Source organism: Microtus oregoni, unplaced genomic scaffold (genome assembly GCF_018167655.1).
Source record: "Microtus oregoni isolate MIOR12 unplaced genomic scaffold, Mior012 000042F_ref0000377, whole genome shotgun sequence".
Lineage (NCBI taxonomy): Eukaryota > Metazoa > Chordata > Mammalia > Rodentia > Cricetidae > Microtus > Microtus oregoni.
In genome coordinates, this window is record NW_024543209.1 from 13,371,180 (window position 1) to 13,392,258 (window position 21,079).

The 21,079-nt window shown below is 44.4% G+C and overlaps 2 protein-coding genes across 6 annotated transcripts in view; both read right to left on the reverse strand.

Annotated features, from left to right (window-relative positions):
* The window catches only part of Bphl (biphenyl hydrolase like), a 35,947-nt gene extending 24,188 nt beyond the window's left edge, over positions 1-11,759 (reverse strand). The window contains exons 1-3 of the mRNA XM_041632617.1: positions 11,546-11,759; positions 6,044-6,147; positions 3,689-3,855 (exon numbers count right to left, since the gene is read on the reverse strand). Of these exons, the coding sequence (XP_041488551.1) occupies positions 3,689-3,855; positions 6,044-6,147; positions 11,546-11,652 (378 nt within the window). The 5' untranslated portion in view covers positions 11,653-11,759. The remainder of the gene's footprint in view (positions 1-3,688; positions 3,856-6,043; positions 6,148-11,545) is intronic.
* A 2,277-nt stretch (positions 11,760-14,036) lies between these two features.
* Positions 14,037-21,079, reverse strand: part of Ripk1 (receptor interacting serine/threonine kinase 1) — a 31,867-nt gene continuing 24,824 nt past the window's right edge. For 3 of the 5 annotated variants that reach the window (XM_041632592.1, XM_041632593.1, XM_041632595.1), the window contains 2 exons: positions 18,891-19,031; positions 14,037-16,602 (listed from right to left, as the gene is read on the reverse strand). In XM_041632592.1, the coding sequence (XP_041488526.1) occupies positions 16,316-16,602; positions 18,891-19,031 (428 nt within the window). In that variant the 3' untranslated portion in view covers positions 14,037-16,315. Of the gene's footprint in view, positions 16,603-18,890; positions 19,032-20,602; positions 20,742-21,079 lie in introns of those variants that run through there. The other 2 variants (XM_041632594.1, XM_041632596.1) reach the window with 2 other exon arrangements.

Below are 21,079 nucleotides of genomic sequence, written 5' to 3' on the forward strand. Positions count from 1 at the left end.
GGGAAGAGCTGCCTAGAGACAAGAGGCAGCATGGTGTCGCGGTAAAGCTGCATCCATCCTTGGGTGAGCCAACCAAGACCCTGAAAATGGACTCGGTAGAGAAAGCTGACAAACATATGGAAGAGGCTTCTAGAAGTAAAATGGAGCGTCTGAAAAGATTAAAAATAAGGAACCGACAAATGCTGATAATTGCTGGTGGATCACACATGTGTGTGCATACTCTGGATAACCATCTGAATGCGGATACATTCTCTACAGCCTAGCACACTACCTCCTGGATTCACTCACCAGGAGACAGACCCAGGATATAATACACACGGCACTGCTCATAATCACAACAGCGACAAATGTCCCTGAGCACCTTTATAGCAAAAAAGTAGCTTAAAGTTAATTCTTTACCACTAGATGATACATAGAATAAGACAGTGCATACATCCAGTGAATTACAGCAGCTCGCTCTCTCTCTCTCTCTCTCTCTCTCTCTCTCTCTCCAGGGTTTCTCTGTGTAGCTCTGGTTGTCCTGAAACTCACTCTGTAGACCAGGCTGTACTCGAACTCACAGAAATCTGCCTGCCTCTGCGTCCCTGAGTGCTGAGATTAAAGGCGTGCGCCACCACCGCCCTGTTTCAGCAGCTCTCTTGTACCTCCTGGGGTTACATTCCAAGATGCTGCCCCACCACAGATGATTTGAAACATAGATGGAACCAATCTATACACACACACACACAAAGGCACACGCACGCACACACACGCAGTCTAGAGTGGATATTCTGGACAGGCAATGTCTTACAGTTTGGGTAGGATGGATGGGCAGCACACTTCACTGTACCACTTAGAATCGCAGGGAATTTAAAACTGATGACGGAATGCTATAGATAATATTAACGAACTTATATTTCAGAAAAACAGAAGGAAATATTTTGGAAGTGTTCCTCATGAGGAAATGATACATGCTGGAGACTGGGAGAGATAGTTCTATTGGCAAAGTGTTTGCAGTACAAACACGAGGATCCGAGTTCTTTCCCAGGACCCAAGAAAGCCAGCCATTGTGGCACATCCCAGCTCTGAGTTGGAGACAGGAGGATCCCTGAAGCTTATTGGTCATCCAATCTAACCTACTTGGTGACCTTCAGGCCAACGAGTGACCTTGTTTCAGAAAACAAGGTGGAAAGCAACTGAGCAACAATAGTTGTTGTGGCTGACATGTTTAACCTGGTTTGAACATGCAGAATAGACACGTACTGGAACCTTACTTAACCCCCTTGGAATGTACAGCTTTTATGTTTTAATAGATAAGCTAAAAGTAAACTTAAGTTATCAGGCATTATAGATTATGAATTAATTATTTCTGCAATTTTTCACTTAATATTTCCACAGTTGAAACCACAGAGAGTGAGCTCATGGAGAAGGGCAGTAAGTGTATGTTCGTCGGGAAGGAAGCAGCATCTCCTTGACACATTTTCAAAACAGCAAACTTGGAGGATGCAAGGTGAAGTCTGATGCCGTTGGTATCACACCTCTGATCCCAGCACTCAGGTAGAGGTTACCCTGCTGCTAGTGCGGCTAGCCAGGGTTACACAGCAAGACCCTGCCTCAAAAAATCAAAATAACTATGGAGGACCAAAACTGTGGGCCTATTTCCACCTTGTCTGAAGGTCAGAGAGTTTTAGCTTGTTCAGAGTTGTTGACAAGTGTGGCTACATCCTGACCTAGGGTGTGGTTGCTTGGTCTCTTTGGCATTAACATGGCCCATTCAGAGAGATTTACTCCAGCCTGACCAATGGTCAGGATATTCAGGCATACCTCTGCTCCTTGGAAATTTGGTCTAGGGTGGGTTCACTGCCTAAACAACAGAATGCCAATGATTTGATGCCTCAAAGTTGAAGCAAATAACTGTCCTAGTTGTCTGTTTGTATCCTGTTAAAGCAGTCTTTTGTCTTCCTCCCCCTTTTGCGTTTGGAAAAATAAACGCAGGTGAATTTCAGTATTCACTCTCTCCCGATACTACCCTATGTTTCTGTTTTATTATTTTTAGTTGTGTCTTTGTGCTCTTTGCTTGTTTTTCTAATCCTCACGCCCCTGCTCTGGTAAGTGGTATTTGTCCCCGACAAACACCCAAATGTTTGCTTAAAGGCATTGATTCCTCACCTGGGCCTACAAGGTAATTAATTAAAAGCAGGGTAAAAGCTGGACTTTTCCATCTTCATTTTGTATCATCTTTACTTTGGGTTGGATTCCTGTTCAACTCTGGTTGTAGACATGTTAAACATTCAAGGAGTGTCTGTATGTGACATAACCAACAAAACCAGTCCTAACCCCAGCACTGGTTAGTTTTATGTCAACTAGATACAAGCTAGAGTTATCAGAGAGAAGGCAGCTTCAATTAAGAGGGAAAGAGAGAGGAAGGGGGAGAAAAACAGAGAAGGGAAGAGAGAAAGGGAGACAGAGAGGAAGGGAGAGAGGAATAGAGGGAGAGGGGAGAAAGAGAATGAGAAGAAGAGAGAAAATGAGAGAAAGGGAGAAATAGAAAGAAAAAAGAGAGAAAGAGAAGTAGAGAGAGAAAAGAAAAAGAAGGAGAGAAAGAGGGAAAGAGAGAGAAAGAAAGAGAAAAAAGAAAGAGGGAGAGAGAAAGAACAAGAGAAAAAGAGAAAGAAAAAAAGAAAGGCTGAACAAGGCAGCAATCAGCACCCCTACCATGACCTCTACATCAGCTCCTGCCTCCAGGCTCCTGGCCAGTGTGAGTTCCTGTTCTGACTTCCTTTGATGAACTGTGGTATGGAAGTGTAAGCTGGAAAAACCCTTTCCTCTCCATTCTGCTTTGGTCACGGGGTTTCTCTACAGGAATGGTAACCCAAACAAGACAAGCCCCTTCAAGGCTGAAGGCTTAAACATAGGAGCAGTGGTGACATCTAACTGTTGCCTTTTACAGTGCTCTGTTCCAGACCCACATTGTCGCAAGCCTGAAGCCAGCTTGGATTCCAGGAACGGCAGAGCCTTACAGACAGATCACCCCACGAGATGATGTCCCCCTAAAAGCATGGGCCATCATGATTCTTCAGGCCACCTTACAGAACCAGAACTGAGATAACACCAGATCACACCTTAACCAAGACGATTTAGTTATGCAGACTTCTAGCCTCTTTTCCAGTTCCTGCTCTACTTAAACCTAAGGCTCATGTCAGTACCGGGAAGATGGGAGGACAGGCTTCCTTTTCACCTTCTCCAAATGACAGTTTTGTTAAAAACGCATTCCTGCCTCTTCACCACCACCTCTTTCTGCTTTCTTAGGGGTGAGTGACTACACCGGGCACATTGGAAGCCATGGAGTTGAGCCTCTGGCTTAGGACTCCAGTGACATCAATATAAAGCTGTCTATTCTGCTGTGTGTAAGTGTGGTAGGCCTGCAGTCCTGGCATGCTTAGACTACACAGTGAAAACCTGTCTCAAAGCAAAGCAACACAAAGCAAAAATTAAAACTGTGCACTGACGTATGCCATGAAACTGGCTGTAAAGACACAGCGTCTTGGTAGTAGCCTCGTTATATGGCTGGCTCTGTTTCCACTCAGTCCTTTAGGCCTTCCTTATGTAAGACTCGCATTAGGTATTGAAAGAAAGAACGCCAGGCATTAGAACACATGAAGATTGGTCCAGTCATTTTCCCCCACTCCAGCACTTCTCTGCATCTCACCTTCATCAAGTCAACAGCATCCTTTGCATCCCTTTCAAAAAAGTCCAGTGGGAAGTCTCGATCTGGGGGTCTGGACTGTCCGTATCCTCGAGGGTCCCAGGCCACCACTGTGAAGCGCTTCTTGTTTAGGTTCTGAAGTTGTGGTGCAAAATCGGTGCTTCCACTTCCTGAAAACAGCCACCGGGTTACATTCTGAATGTTCTCAGTGTCGCCAACACACCAGGGCGAAATGGAAACGGTACCAAAACACAGTTCTTGGTTCTTTATCTTCAAAGTTAGCCAGGGAAAGCTGCCCTGCAAGGGCCGACTCCACCCAGAGGCGGATTTCCACGCCTCGTGGAGTTAGGACCGGCCTCTGAGCTCCCTCTAGTGGTGGTTTTGAGGAAGCGAGGCTCAGGACCCGTATTTTTGTGGCTCGTTTGACAGCCTTTCAGTGTAGTTCTCTCCTACCGATCCATTGAAGAAATTAACTAAACTGTATTGAAATAAACTTTCATATTTGATAGTTTCTGGATCCCCTTTTTCTCTCTTTTCTCTAAAGAAAAATGACTAAGAAATGATGGAGCCCCAGTGGCATCCAGGTAGAAGTCCAGATGTTTTCATTTTCATTAAGCTAATTATAAATGACTCTAGAGTTTATTTTATTTTATTTTTTTTTAGCTACAACCAAAATAGAGGAAAACAAATTAAAGCACTGAAACATGCATGCTTAGGAAAGCAAATCATAGTTTATAAAACAAATGAGCCTATGCCAAGAGCCTGTGGCAGCCCTGTCTGGCAAGCCCCCTGCTCACCAACTAAGGTGTGGTGTGCTCACATCCACTATGTTTGTGGAAGGTCACTTAGTAAGAGCTCCAGCAGCAGGTGTATTTACTGTGCAGGGTTTTTGTTTTATTTCTAAGCACCCACTATCCAGGTCACAGAATAGACGGGAAACACACCCAGTCGAGCTCTGAAGCAGACCAGCGGATTTCCAGCCCTTGTCTACTGGTCTCTCATGGGAGCTTCTTGTCTCTCCCTGATCTAGAAGGAACTATCCTGGAGGAGGGGCAGGAATTAGGGCAGGATTAGAGGGAGGTAGACTAAAACGATAGTTTCCCAGACAGGAAAGTAATTGTGTTTGAAGACCAAGATTGCTAAAACCTTCCACAAACGTTTTGAGAATATGCATACTTATCAGTGTATGATGTCAGAGTGACCCATGGGCACTGGGGGACAAGGCAGGAGAGAGACTCCCACTGTTCCGTTTTAAAGCTTTAGAATCATGCTAATATTTTACAGAAATGAAAATTTATAGTGGGGGTGGGTGCTTTGTGTAGTTAATGGCTGCAATGTTAAAATAATAATAATAATAATGTGGCAAATTATTTTTACTGATGATTTAACTGTACATCAGCTATTGGAGTAAATATCTCCTTGATTACAGAAGCTTAAGAAAAAGGCACCAAATGTCCCAAGGCTACAGTGGGACTCCATCAGTGAAGGCCTAGCAAGGAGGACCGAAAGTAGCTGAAAATTTTAGCTTACTACCTTTGGTAGGAAGAGGCAAGTCACAGTAAGTATATACTGGGATTACATAAATACCTAAGAAATAGAGCAGCAACCCTAAATGCCTTAGAAGTAGTTTCAGGATGTCTTGGGAGATCACTGCAAACTCCCTCTATAAGTTTAAGAACTTTCTATACCTGGACTGTTGTTCTATGAAGTTAGACTAAGATTCAGTAGTTTCCAAAATGCTCCGTACGCTGCAGAAGGTGATTTATTAATCCGATTTTGATTTTGAAAAGGACTCTAAGCTAGTTGGGGATAGTGGCACAAACCTGTCCTCTCAGTATGTATGAAGCTAAGGCAAGTTTGAGCTATAAAGTGAGACCCTGCTAAGAAGCAAGAAGAAAGAAAAGTCTTTTAACAACCCCTTTACTTTTATTAAACAAGACAAACACACTGATTCCCCTGCCCCCTGTCCTGGGCTTAGCACTTCAAGTCTCACATTCCAGAAAACCTTTGGATATGAGGCAAACAAACAGGTATGGCTGGTTACCAGCTCACTATCTTCATCGTTGGATCCCTCTTTCTTTGGACCCTCTGTCTCCTTGACCCCTGCAGTCCTGCCCAATAGTAGGAAACCATTTTTACAGTGTGTTTAAATGTGAGAAGAATGGGTAAAAGAATAAAACATTAATACAGTAGAAAGTTATTTACTTTTCCAAACCACTCAACTCTGAGTGAGGCAAGTATTCATTAAAAGCCTTCAGCGAGCACTAACATAGGTAATCGATGCTTGGCATCTACCGTCATGATGCATCATGGGGGATCCACAGCCTGCAGAAACAGCCTATTCAAATCCACACATACCCAGCATCCCAGGGAGCAGGAGGACTGCATGCTCCCCTTCTCCCGTTCTCTGGTAATGCAGGTGAGCGCCATTAACAGCCACCTTGGCCGAAGTCACTGCAGTGCTGGAAGAGAAAGAAGTCCCCGAAGAAAAGACTTACTGGTTGTGTCAAACTGGCATATTTCACACGACAAAGCACCAGTTCTCGTGCTCGAGTGAGCACTGGTACCCCGCTCAGGCATGCTGCACTGCTTTGATCTGTGCCTTAGCTTTCAATCACGGTTGTGTTCCCATTACAAACTGCAAATCTGAACAGCGTCTTCCTGTTTCGACCCACTTCAGCACCCAGGGGCTTGCCTGCTGCCCTGGTTAGATTTTTTTTTGTATGTGTGTATGTATGTATGCTCGCATGTATGTATTTATTCATATATTTATTTGCCAACTTGACACACAAGCCACCATCATCTTAGGAACTTCAGTTGAGAAAGTGCCGCCATTAGATTGGTCCAGAGGCAACTCTACGGGGCATTTTTAAAGATTCACGACTGATGTGGGAGGGCCCACTGTGGGTAGCGCCACTCTTGGACAGGTGGTCCTGTGTTGTCTGTACTAGGAAGCAGGCTGAGAAACCAGTAAGCAGCATTCATCCATGGCCTCTGCTTCGGTTCTTGGCCTTATGGTCTTCTTGCCCATTTCCTTGATAGAGGGCAGTGACAGGCAGGATGTGGAGGGCGTGCCAGTACAGTTGCCAAGAAGAATGGCTCTTCTTCTTGTGGATTGGCAGTAAATTTAAGTCAACTACTGACTTCCCTTTTCTTCTACGTTCTACATCCCGTCTCTGTCCTTGGTCAAAATGTTTACCATAATGTGGCACTGTTGGAAAAAACAAGTTTTTTTTTTTTTGTCTGATTTGCTAAGTTCAAGTAATAAAGAGTATAAGCTAGACATGGTGGCACACATGGAATCCCAGCACTTGGGAGGTAGATGGACAGGGATTGCCACAAGTTCAAAGTCAGCCTGGCATGTATAGAAAAACCCTCTCGTAAACAATAGCAACAAAATTAACAAAGAACGTGGGTGTGTGTTGAATATTGGTACATCTAATATTAGCATAGAATTTCTGAAAATCACATGACAAAATTGGGATATGAGAAAGCCTAAAATAAACGCATCTACACAAACATTAGAGGAGCAATAATAAAGCCATTAAGTAGCAGCAAGTGACATCAATTTGTTTTTGTTAGCATTCTATTCCTTCAAAGAGCTGAGTTTTACTCTTAGGACGGCTTTAATCAGCTCAGAATCAAGACAGATGCAAATCAACACATTCTGCTAACAAAGGCTCACTTGAACACGTCAGCACTTCACACACTCCCAGCCCAGAACGTGCGCCCTAACAAAGACTGGTTTCATTCTGCAGGTGTACATGTGCTCCCAGCTCAGCAGGAGAGAAAACAAAGACACAGAGGATTTGCTCAGGGAGGGCAGGGCTATGCTGGAGGCTCCTGAGCTAGATAAAATTTCCTTCCCGTGTTTCTTGTTTTATTAAATGAAGCCACCCCCCTGAGCAGCTGACTAGTGTTTACCGGGAACACACACAAAGTGCCAGCCGTCTCCTCCCTTTTCCCGCTCTCTCTGCACTAGAGCTCTTGGGGCAGGGGGTGGGAGGCTCCCTTCCCTGCAGTACCAAGAACACGCTCGTCAAAGCCATTTTGCACTATGCAGGTATTTTGAACAATGTTTCCATTTTCCTCAACGCACAGAGCCAGTGGCTTTCGGGAATGGTGCTGCTGCCACAGCCCTGGGCATCAATCAGTCTCTCCCTGGAGCACTGGTTCACAAAAACCTCTTTCCTTCAGTCTCTTCAACAACAACAACAACAACAACAAACCTAACTTCTTCCTGCATTGGCTGGATCTAAGTTTTGGGTTCCCAGTCCAGATGTCTTTCTGAATTCTCACCGCCTAACAAGAGTATAGAGACGCCAGGCGGCTAGAGGGCCTCTCACTAGAAACTGCGGCAGGGAAGGATCTGCAAAGGTTTGGAAGTGACTTTGGTGGGGAGAACAAGAAATGTCATGTCAGGTTGGGCAGAGGTATCTGAGAGGAGAGAGAGGGGTCTTTTGTGAGGAAATGCCAAAGAAGGCATTTCACAAAATGCAGATAAGAACACTGCAGAGCAGCATTGTGGGGAGACCATGTGGCATGCTCATAGCCTGTGTCCAGCCAGGCAGAGTGAGAGGGCAGAGGGACTGGATGGTATGGGGATCTTCAGTAAGCGGAAATGGTCCCTGCTGCGTCAACACAGGCACCCAGTGTGCCATGACACCAGCGGTATTATAGGCATCACACCGGCCCATCCTGCCCAACCTGATTCCACGATCCAAGGCTGGGGAGGAGACAGAAAATTACTTACAAACAGACTTATTAATCTTAATAAATTATTCATTTCAGACATAAGGAAAGGTTTGTGTTCAATCATAGAGTGACTGAGGGTTGGCTTATTTCCACAGACATACATGATACATCAGTTGGGGTCATTTCAAGCCGAAAGCATCGGTTCCAGCTTGTCAGGAGGTCTCTATGACAGTGGTCAGGCCTTGTGCAAACAGCAAAGTCCATGTGGGGAGGACCAGGCATGCAGCCCAGGCTTTTGACAGCCCTAACACTTGTTTACTTCCAGAACTACATTCAATACTGGATTGTTCAAACTCTCAAATAGGAACAAAGACAGAAACCCTCAGAAAACTTAAAGAACAATTTACCCCCCCCCCTTTTTTTTTTTGGTCATCAGAGTTTCTTTTCCACCCTTCCCTCCAAAACCTCCAACAACCTATTTTCTAACCATGGTATCTGAAGCAGATGTGTTTATGAGATTGTGTTGAATTTTATAAACTCCCGTGACTAGTACAATCCTGAGAAGCACTCTAACTCTGGGGCACTAACTGCTTCCAAAGCCACACCTTGCAGGACACCAAAGGCATGTCTCTCTGAAGCTTAAGGCTAGCAGGAGATAGGCAGATACAGCTCAGTGCTTACTGTGCACTTGTGTGGAGCCTTTCAACTAAAGGCAGAGGTGGTGGAGTTCAGCCAGTTCAGCCTACCTGAGCTCGTTTCTCCTGTTATTTCAGCAGGGCTCAAATGCTGAATTCAAACCACTGGGCAGCCTTCCAAATCTGTGAGCCCAGGCTGCACAGCTCCACAATCTGAATGGGAAGTAGGCAACTGTACTTAGGCCAACAGGCCAGCAAGCCTGAGTCAATTGCTTAGAGAACATAAGGCTTAGGAGCCCCCAAAGTGTACCTTCCCATGTCGTGTGTCCTTAGCTCTCACCTGCGAATTTTCTATATGGTACCCAGAGCGGGGGGTCTACTCGCCTCAGACAGAGAGAGGTGGTTGTGTGGGAAGGCTGGGGAGAACAGGTAAAGCAAATCTAGTGCTTGCTGCCAGGCGCCTGCACTCTCGGGACATGTTCCCCGTCTTTCATTTCTGAGGTGCACGGTGAATTTACTCTAACGTTACCATAGAGAGGCTGAAAGTTAGTGGGAAAGCTAATTGGCTGATCACAGGATTAGCTAATCCAGCCCAAGATGAGCATCTGAGTGTGTGACCGGAATCTTGGCTTCAGCACCTTGCTTAGAGAGGAAGGTGGAGATTGCTTAATAAATAGGGGCTCACTTTGAAAGTCCTTACTGCTTATCCCCTGCTTCCTAGCAAATGACTGGGAGTCAAGCATCAGCTACTTCATTACACGAAGTTTGATGACTTCTTTTATATACAATTATTTATGTATATATATTATTTATGTGCTCACTATTTATATCATTAGTTGTACTTGCTAATTATTTATATTTATTCTGTTCCAGGCCTTTCACAGTCCTTGTTTCAAATACAAATGCTGCAAGGCCAGAAACCCAGAGAGGCTGAGTAACTTGTCTGTAGTCACGCAGACAGTAGGAGTTGATAATGCAGCTACTTAAACTATTTGAACTCATAACACCATGACCTCTTAAACCTCGGGGCAGAGCTGAATCCTCAACAGGGCAAAGTGCTGGGGTGGCATTCAGTCTGATTGCCAAGCAGGGGGTGGAGGCAGGCCTGAGAGGAAGGATTGGACCTGATTCTCTGGCAGGGCCTCCTTGGGTTAAATTCAGAAAATGTTTATTTTTCAGTCAGACTGTCTGATTCTGCAAATTATTATTGTCATAACTGGCCTTCAAACCCCACAGAGAATACTTTTTAACAATTCACAGAGTCTATGAAGTAAGAAAAGGCTCAGAGTTCCAAGCAGTGAACCGACAAGCTAATCTGCACTACACAACGCAGCTAGTTGTGGGCCGGACACTGGGTGCGAAGAGGCTTGCACAGGACTGCTTCGAGTTGTAGGCATGGGGCTGCAGCCTGGTTTCAGGATTAACCAGCAGGGCTGTTTCTCAGATTACAGGCCATACCAGTATGGAACCGTATTTCTAAAATGGCAGCACAAGACCCCGGAAAACCTTTATGGAGCTCTTTCAGGACGAGTGATCTACAGTGCAGCTAAGTGACTAGGACTCTCGACATCCATGACGTCACCAATGAGTATGACATGAACACAACCCTGGTAGCCTCATCTCAATCCCTTTCCTGCAATCAGGAAACTGGATAAAACGCCTGCTGTTCGCTGGTGATCTACACAACCACAGCCACTGACGTGTTTTTCCACCTGTATATAAAAAATGTGCTAAAGTCACATAACCCTAAAACGAGAGAAGAAACCTGAATTAAATATAAAACCGAAGAGATACACAATCATGCTAGGAATATTTTAAAAAACTGGTTCGATTTTCCCTTCTCTCTGCTTCTGGATTATGTGCTCAATCCATCCATTATGTGATCTGGGCAATGCCAGCCCCTAGCGTCAATGGCCGACTGACAGTAAACAGCACACTCACAGTGGGCATGCCTGCATGTGTACATGGTAGGATATGCTTAGACCGAGGCTGCTCTGTCCACAGTTTCTGCTCAAATTCTCTTGAGACGGAGCACCATTTTCAAGACAGCAGGTCTCCACGAATGTTGTTATTATTTTATCCAAGGGTGGGAGTGGAGTGTGGTGGGGAATGGAAAATACACACCCATATTAGAACTTCTAGCAGGGGGACCTGGGTCTTTGATTTTACACAGATTCCCAAACAGCTTCTCCAGCACACTGAAGTTCGAGATCAGCAAACAAAAGGACTCAGGAAACGTGGGCCCTGTGACTGAAGCAGGTTAGGCAAATTTCTGAGGAGACAAGGAATAGTTACTGCCCCCAGCAATTAGCTAACCGACATCAGGTTTCGGATCCATGACTACCAGCAAAAGCGCCTCCCGGTCCTTTTCATCTGCAATTAGGGGTTCTAGAACCGAACCCCTGCCACAGAAGTGCTCGCGCACTGGCTCTGCGGGATCTGGACCCGGGTCTGAGGAAGGAAGGGCCGTCAGCACCAGGCACCAGGCCCACCCCTCCAGCGGCCCAAGCGGCTAGGTGCACGTTATTACCCGAAGGTGGCTGCGGGCTCCGTTTGCGGCACGCGGGTCCTGGACTTCAAGGGCGAGAGGAGCAGCCGCAGTCGCAGAGACGCAGGGTGTACCGCTGCAGTCGCCATAGCTCCAGGTCACTCCTCCTAGCGGAACCGCGCGTGCGCCCAACTGGATGCCATCCTTCAAGTGCCAAGCCCGAAGCTACGCCTCTGGCCGGCCACACCCCTTGTTAGGCCAGCCAGAAAGGAAGCGTGTTCTCTCTTACAAACCTAGCTCTCAGTGTGCATAGTTCAGTTGGCACCACTCCTTGCTTGCAATTGCTGTGGTGTCCAAAGCTACGGGGAGGCAGGGCCACCTGCCGGACATCTCGGCAGGGAGACTATTGTTTCCTGTTTTTGTTGAGAAAAGGTCTCACGGTCTCACGTTGCTTCAGTTGGCCTAGAACTATGAGCTGATGTTGATCTTGAGCTCCGGATCCTCTGGCCTCATGCTGGGATTACTGGCCTGCATCACCAGACCTGCCGACATCCCACTTTTCACCTATCTATCCCTCTCTCTACCCTTGCTGCTAAGCAAAATGGCAGCAGGCTTTTAGGTTACCCTTGTCAGCATTTATTATGTAAGTCTTCAAGAACTCATCGTTTCTGCACTGCATTGTGTTAACTTTCTGCACCACCGTGGCACGCATTTGAGAACAATTTAAAATGAGGAAAGGTTCAGGGTTTCAGAGCTTTCATCCCAAGGTCATCTGGACCCCTTGCTTTGGGCCTGAGCGGCCCGTGATGGTAACAGAGGTACTTGGCAGAGAGGCTGGGAAAGAGAAGGTGGGGTGGGGAAGGTTGTTCAAAAGAAATCGTTCAAAGGCATGTTTCCAGTGACCTGTTTCTTATAGCCAAGTTTCACCTCTACAGTCTTCCAGTAAAGCCATCAAACTATGAACCCATCAATGAATTACTTGGTTGAATATATCAGATCCCTAATGATCCAATCACCCATCGATCGATTGTAGGTTAAGCTTTCAACATCATATGCAAACCAAAACTATCACTTTTGTGCCAGGCACCTTTAAATGCTTCACTTTATTTTTAATCTATATATAACTCTCCCTCCATTCCCACCTCTTTACTCTCAAATTATAGATAACAAGATTATGGCAAGAGAAGTTAGGAAGTCTTTCCCACATGGCTGCAGAGGGGTACTCAAGCCTGCTTCGTTTCATAATGCTCTGTTAAGACACCATACCTCTCACAGCAACAATACTTGCTCTTCATTCTTTATAGTCAGCTGCTTATAAAATGCCATGGGGCTCCCCCTTGTTTTTTTTTTTTTTTTAAATTTCCTCCCTTTTAAAGCAAGAAAAACATGAAGCCCACTTGGTTTCCTCCTCTCTTCTCCTTCCTCAACTTCCTTGACCCTAAAGCCTAGACATGAAGGAAGAAGCAATTAGTTCATTGGCTCAATTTTTGGTAATATCAGGAACTATGAAACATTATCAGACCAAGTTGCTTGATTCTAGCCACAAACTGGATGTCAACTTTTTAGATAACTTTGTAAATTGCTTACATCACAGAGAGCAGCCCAGGAGAAAGGTAGCCTTGCTTGGATGCTCAGTCCTCCTGCATCAGCATTCCAAGTGCTGGGACTACAGCAAAGAACAGCTGAGGATGTGCTAACACAGTTAAAGAAGCATCTAGATGTGTGGACAAGAGTTGCTATATTATTAAAACTTGTATTGAATATGAACACGATGCTTTGGAAAGTGTGGCTAAAAATAAGGTGGAAGATTCCTCCAAGGAACTGATGTGAAGGAATAAAAGGCAAACAACAAAGCACAACAATAAAAAACTATGTTGTTGGTTGCACTATCAAGATGCCATTTAGCCCAACTTGAATAGAGTTGACTCCCATCAGTTGGTCTCTGACCTCCATGTGAGCACTGTAGCTCATGTGCACACAAACACAAAAAAAAAAAAAACACCGAGTAGGTGGGTTACTCATTTGTGAACCTTCATTAAAGTGAAACGATCGAAAATATCTATCCTGCTAGATAGGCTACATCTTTTTGTAAACAACTCATTAAAAAGCAAAGAAAAAAATATACCAAGATAAATGTTTAAGATGTTTTTGAGGTAGAACTCCCTTTCTTATTGCTGCGTGTAACTTCACAACAGATGGAAGGCAGGATCACAACCACAGCAAGTAGAAAACCTATGCTTGGGAGTAACTGTGGAGCCTCCTCCCTCATTTCCCAGTTGGGCTCCCCTTGCTTATCTGGTTTCTGCCCAAGTATAGAAGTGGAACTTGGCTTCCGAGGTAAATGTGGCTTTTCAGGGTGGCACTTAAGAGTTGGCTAGAGGGAAAGGCTGTTGAGCCATGTGGATTTCAGTGATGTGGCCTCTTGGGGACAATATGTGCTGCTTGGCAGACCTTCTCACTATCAGCATAATGTAATGACAGGAAATGCCAACGTGAGCAGTATATTAACACAAACACCATTCAGTACCCCATATTTAAAGTATAAAATTTTATTTCACTTTTTTTTTTAAAAGAAAGGTTATTAAAAACAGAACCAAACAGTACTCTGGGTTTTGGGAACAGGGCTAGTCGTCCTGGGCCCTCAGTGTCCTGGAGTTCGCAATCTTGCTTTTTTCAATGATGTGGACAATGACAATCAGGCCTGGCTTGCACCCCAGGCCATAGCATTCTGCATAGCTTGGGAGGTGGTTTTAAATAAGTGCTATACATCCATGTTGGGCTCCCAGAGAGACTCCCACATCCCATGGTACCGCTGACCACAAAGTCATTAGTCATCATAGGCGCTGACAAGGTGTAGAGAGCACATGAGGGGCTTAAAGAAGTCTTTGCGCCTAATCTATTAATGCTAGCTCTGTGTAGCTGGTTCACAGCCTTTCTTGTACAAGGAACTGGGCAGCATACCCATGAGGGTATAAGGCTTCATCTGCTGACTGTCTTTCAACTCATATAGGTTCAGCCACAACTCAAGGTACCAAGCAATTGTCTGGATGTCATTGGTGAGCCTGGCCAGGAAAAGGCCTGGAAGTCTGTGGTCACAATCTGGGCCTAGATCTGAAGTACCTATCTTCTGCAATGGACCCACAATTCTTCCCTTACAGAACACTTAATAGACATGATTTTAACACTAGGACCCTGATTGCTACTACAGTTCCAAAACCAGCTCTGGCTTCCCCTGCCATTCCCCACCCCCCCCCCCCCCCCCCCCCCGCACCTGTCAACTCCATTAAAATACTTTCTAATCCTGTCTTCTTAAAACAGCACTGGAATAGAGGTTAAGAGGAAAGCATTTTAAAGACTATCCAGGTTCCTCCAGGAAAGCTTGGAACCTTCTCTGCTCCAATTCCTTCCAATGTACATACTCTATGCAGTTAAGGCATGAACCCAGCATGTTGTGACAGGAGAACTGAGCATATAAAGTTACAGCAGGGTCCCCTCCAAGAACTATATAGCCATGTCTAGAGACATTTTTGTCACATTGGTGGGTGAAGTTGACTTGTACTATTGGCATCCTGTAGATGGAGGAGGCCAGGAATGTTTCTAAATATTCTACATAGTACAAGATAGGTCAACAGTGGAGGATGAAGTGCCAACTAGTGCCAAAATGCCAACAAGGACCAAGCTGCTTTGCAGCTCACTCCAGGAGCGCCATGTATCTTCTGAGGCTGCAGGAGATTCAGAATCATAACCCACTGTTGTCAACCAGACACCAGAAGCTTTTTCTAAAAGTCAGATGCCTGTCGCTGCGTAGCCTCTGAACAGAAAGTGCCAGCAGTGACTGTAGTTGGCCCAGGCAGCTTTAGTCTTCTAGTTCTTCCACTCGCTCCTGGGTTGCACGTGGGCTTGCTAAGGGCACAAAGAGTGAACTCTGAGCTGTCCCTTTTTAATCATGGCACACGGAAGAAATATTTTCAGTACATTTTTTCTGAATAAACTCAGGAAACAGTTCTACAGTGAGCAGTGCTGAGGTTCTGGCCATATCCAGGGAGGAAGAGACTGTTTCCTGATGAGCATTTCCTGCACACCAGTTCCCTCTGAGAGGGTGCACAGGCTGGAGAACGGCATGGAGCACCAGAATGGTATGAGAAGATGTAAAATTTCACACTAGTATTTACAGAGTTGCAACAGCAGTTCTCAGTGGTAAGTGCTGGAAAGTGGTGATCTCCCTCTGTCCTGCAGTTTTCCCTCCTCCTTAGTTCTCCTTAACATTTCCTCTTTAACTTATATACACTAGAATTGCACATGATTCTTAAAGCTTCAGGTGACAGCACAGCATTGGATGCTAAGTTAACAGATCCTATAGTTTTAGGAAGGACCATGACTGTCATCTAAGGTACCTATCTGGGCAGAACTTTACTGTACTCAGTGCGTGAAGGGGGATGTTAGTGGGTTTTATATTCTTTCAATGTTTTTTTCCTCCCTCACCCAAATATAACCATAGGAAACTGAGTAAATAGCCCAGTTGAAGACTATGGCACAAGCTGAGCGAAGCCCATCTCTCTCCTCCAACAGCTCTTCTCTCTTTTTTAAAACACCTCCACCCTGCTCCATTCTGGGCCATTCAACAGTCTTCATGCTTGTACTTCCTGAAGAACCACCGTGTGTTTTGGACTTCTTTCCCTTCTCCAGTTCCAAAATGTACAACAGGTGCATGGATCCAGGGCTTGTACCAAGAAAGAATTCTGAGGGCACGGGGCAAAGGGGCTTGTGCACCAGGCAAACAGTCTAGTTCCCACTGCCACAGCCTGCCCAGGCCTAGCTCTGGCTGGCCTGTATCAAGAGGTTCAGCAGGTCTATCCTGCAACACTGGTGAAGTGCCCAGGCCAACTTTCCCACTGTGGCCCCCCTGGTGCCTTCCCGCATCAGCCACTTCTGGAGCATCTGGTAAACCTTTTCTTTCAGCCCGTCTCGTTCATAGTCGTGGTCAATTTCATCGATCTGAGAGTCCGTGAAGCCTAGCTTGCGGGCACAGTTTTTCCACTGCCGTCCCAGGTTTTCCCTGACAGGGTTCAGGTGTTTATCAGACAGACTACTGGTGTTATCTGTCAAAGAGAAAAGAGAAGATGCCTCAGGCTACAGTCCATTTGAACATTCTAGTGTCTGCAATGCTGAAATGCTACAGGAAAGAAAAAAGTACCAAGAGATGCAAAAATGATAACTTTTTGTTATGTTTGAGGCAATCATGCTCTGTAGTCCCTTTGTCTCCTGGGATTATAGGTGTGCACCACCATGCCTGGTGATAACTGTTATTGACTTGTTGGACAATACTTAGCCTAACTGCAGCCATTAAGAGGTCTTTGTATGACTTAAAATAGTGTTCCTTTCTTCTTAACAGATGTACACCTTCCTGAGTCATAACTAAAGGCTTCATGAACAAATCTCCTACAAGGATGTTCTATTCAACTCCCACCTGCAGTCCTGTTCTAGTTAGACTACCTGGATGCCATGGGGGGGGGGTGGATTTTTGTTTCTTTGGGACATTGTCAACTTACACATGGCCACCCATCTCTATACAGTTCACATTCCTCTTAATAAGGACACTGAGGCCAAGTGTCACCCTCATTTAATCACAATGTCTTCCCTTGTCCCTCAGAGGATGAGGCACATGCACTTTTCAAGGTTTTCTCTCCCTTCAAATTGCCAACCCTTCATTTTATATATATAAGGCCTTTCTCTTGCCACTAGTTCCATCATCTTAGACCTTCAAAAAAAATAAGGGAACACATGAAAATAAGAAATGCCCCAGGTTGATGGCGCATGCCTTTAATCCCAGCACTCAGGAGGCAGAGACAGATGGGTCTCTGTGAGTTCAAGGCCAGTTTGGTTTACAAAGTTCTAGGACATCTAGAGCTGTTACACAGAGAAACCCTCTCTTGAAAAACCAAAAAAGAAAAGAGAGGAAAAAAGGGGGGGGGGAGTCATCATAGCAGCCTTTAGTCCTTATCCTACTTCAAAAGGCTGAATTTCTAAGGAAAAAAAAAATTCAAACACCTCATTTCCCCCTCAGTTCCCGTTAGCACTACAGCAGCACAGAATCTGTCAACTCTGGAGCAGTCTAAGAGCCTCCCGGTAACTGCAAACTGCCAGTCTCTGGAGGACAGGAGCCCTGGGTGTCAGTAGAGTCACAAAGGTCACTTCAGTTCCTCAAAAGCCAAGAACCCACCTCTTAGGCATTTTAAAGGTCACTCTTCCAATGGGGTAGTTCAGCAATTGGCAGAGTATGCAGCCTGTGGGCCAAGTCTGGCTCCTGCTTTCTGTGAATAGTTTTGATGACCATACCTATTCGCATTGATGTGCAGACTATCTGTGGTTGCTTCTGCACTCCAATGATGGAGAGGCCTCAGGGCTTAGAGCCTTGCCTAGTACATGCCCCTTCATAAAAACAAAACAAAATAAACACACACACACACACACACACACACAAAAAAAAAAAAAAACAAAAACAAAAACAAAAAACTGCCACCTCCAAAGTTAATCAGAAAGCTGAATTCCAGTTCCTTTTTGAGACAGGGTTTTGCTATAGCCAGGCTGACCTGGGACTCGCCATCTTCCCAATTCAATTGCCCTAGCCATAGGATTACAGGCATGCATCACTGCCTCGTGGCAGGAAGCTGTGGAGACCTATGAGAGCTCTGTTTTTATTACGGAGTGCTATGGAGGGCATGGTCTTCTGTGTTCTACAGAATTCCTTTGCTGCGGAGCCAAGGGAGTCATTTCCCCAAGTCTGAACAGGTTCATGGATAATGATGTCACGTTTAATATTCACAGTTAGTGTCCTAAATTTTCAACACATATTGACTAGTATAAGCTTCACACCACCACCACCAATAAGATACTGTGATTATCCCTGTGTTAAAAAAAAATGGCTAACAAAGGATTAAAAATTACCGAGTAAGGGCTGCACTGGCTGGCTCAGCAGCTAAGAGCACTGGCTATACTTGTTTGGGTCTGCTCCAGCACCCACATAGCTCACAACCATCCTAACTCCTGCTCTAAAGCATCTGAAGCTCTCTTCTGACCTCTGTGGGCACCAGGTGTGAGTATAGTGCAAGCAGACAAAACAGTCACACATAATATATACCTAAAAAAGTTATTGAGAAAATATAGGATAACTTTCAGAGAGAATCTTAAAAGAAAATTTAAGATTCTATTATGTTCCTCTCAACAAGTAAAAATGGTCAAGAAGTGTCTAAGTCATAAGACATTGTATCCTTTTTTAAAAAATCCCCTTGAATGCTGGGGACTCAATTCAAGGCTTCATGCATGCTAGGTAAGCAATCTCCTATAGCGACATCTCGGTCCAACAGTGGTCCTTAATAAGTATTTTTACCGAAGATGGCATGGTATTTGGAAACTGATTCTTCTTTGCACATGTTGTCTGGTAGTTGTGAACTCGGGCCAAGATCCATAAAATTGTAGTTTCCAATTTGAACACCAGAACTATTGCTTATAGTATATCTTATGGACTCATCTGAATAGAGAAAAAGACATAGGTTAGGTACATGAGACTGAATGCAAGAGAAAAATACATGGCATGTAAAGGTCTTTATTACATGTAAAGGACTTTATTACAGATGTTCAGCTGTTTATCCTATGACACCCTAAATAGTCATTTCTTTAAAATGTGGCTACTTGACTTCAAAACCATTATGATGCCTACCATTGGAAAAAAAGACATCAGTGTTGGCAAGCATGTGGAATAATAAAGCGCCCACACATTGTTGGGAATGAAAATGGTATAACCAAAGTAAAAGACAGTATGGGGTTTTCTCCAAAATTAAAGATAGAATTACCATATGATTCAGTCATTCCATTTCTAGGTATGACACGCACGTATGCACGCACACACACTTTCTCTCTCCCACACACTGCAGAGACAGATACACTGACTGACTGACTGAGATTTCCACAGCCATGTTTACAGCAGCATTACTCAAAATAATAGCAACCCAAGTGCTATTTTATTCTCCTTTCCCATTTACAGGTAGACACGCTCTTCTTATATGCAAGTTAAGAGTTAGAAAGCTCACATTTGTTAGGTCTATCAGAGCAGAGAAGCAAGCCAAAGAATCATTACTGTGAGATCCTCTTCAGGGTATAGTAATTCCATGACTCATTGTGAACTGAGATTTCCCTTACTACTGACAAAAACTCAGCATCATTAAGAGAATCTATTCTTGGCAAAACTGGGGCTTAAAGACAGAGTGAGAACTCTTGCAGAAAACTAGTAAGACTGGGCTACTCATATGGAGACAGGACCAGAAAACGACACATTAAATATTGGTGATGACTGCTTTCCATGCATGCAGATTCAAGCTTTGGGAGGGAAGGAGCGCAGGCTGCTTGCTCATGTTACAGTTCTCCAGCAGTCAGGCACAAAGCAGGAAGTGTTAGAGAAATTTTTAATGAATTAATCATGAATAAAATACAACGGTGACACAAAACATTTTGGCTGCAAACTCAAAGGAAACAGGACATCCCACTCATAAGTGTATGTACTTATAGATCTTGCTTCATACCTAGTCTAACAATGTGTTTTCCACAGAGATTACAAGAACACCTACAGAAAAGACAGAATGCTTTGGGGAATTTGTCATTTTGAAAGACTAATTGTTTTGTATCAAGAAACACAGGGCCTCATGCATGCCAGGCCAGCTCTGTACCACTGAGCTACACAGCCAGTTCAGAAAGTTCTATGGTTCGCAAAGCTTCCTCTCCATCTGCTGATTTCAGGATTACAGTACAGTTAATGCTAATGGATGACATCAGGGTAAAATAAGGTAGCATGGGAACTATTATTTGGTAATAATGATGGATAGGATACTAAGTTACTTCCATGCCAGTGTATTAGAAACTACAACTAGCTTGGATTTCACCAGAGAGCTTTGGAAGATGAAACATACCTTTCTTACTACAAACTGTATTCTATATCTACACAAGAAACAAAAATACCTAATACTTCTTTCTTAGCCTCAGAAGACAAGAAGAAAAATAAAAAAGAATATAAGAAAATACTTTCCATTTATTGGAGAGGCTAGTATCTCACACAGGATAAAGAGAGTTGCTTATCAGTTATAAGTGTTGTAGGATAATGCTCTTGTAAACTGTAAAGATTTGTCACTCATATTAGTTTAATAAAATGCTGATTGGCCAGTAGTCAGGCAGGAAGTACAGGTGAATTCTGGGAAGAAGAAAGGCAGAGACACAGTCACCAGTCAGACACAGAGGAAGCAAGATGAGAATAACTTACTGAGAAATGGTACCACCAAGCCATGAGGCTAAACACAGATAAGAACTATGGGTTAATTTAAGCTGTAAGAGCTAGATAGTAATAAGCCTGAGCTAAGAGGCCAAACAGTTTGTAATTAATATAAGCCTATATGTGTTTATTTGGGACAGAATGGCTGTAGGATCGGATAGGATAGAAACTTCTGTCTACATATTATGATCTATAATCCACACTTGCAGGCATCCATGATGGGTCACAGATCAAACACAATCACAGTCCATGTGGTCTGA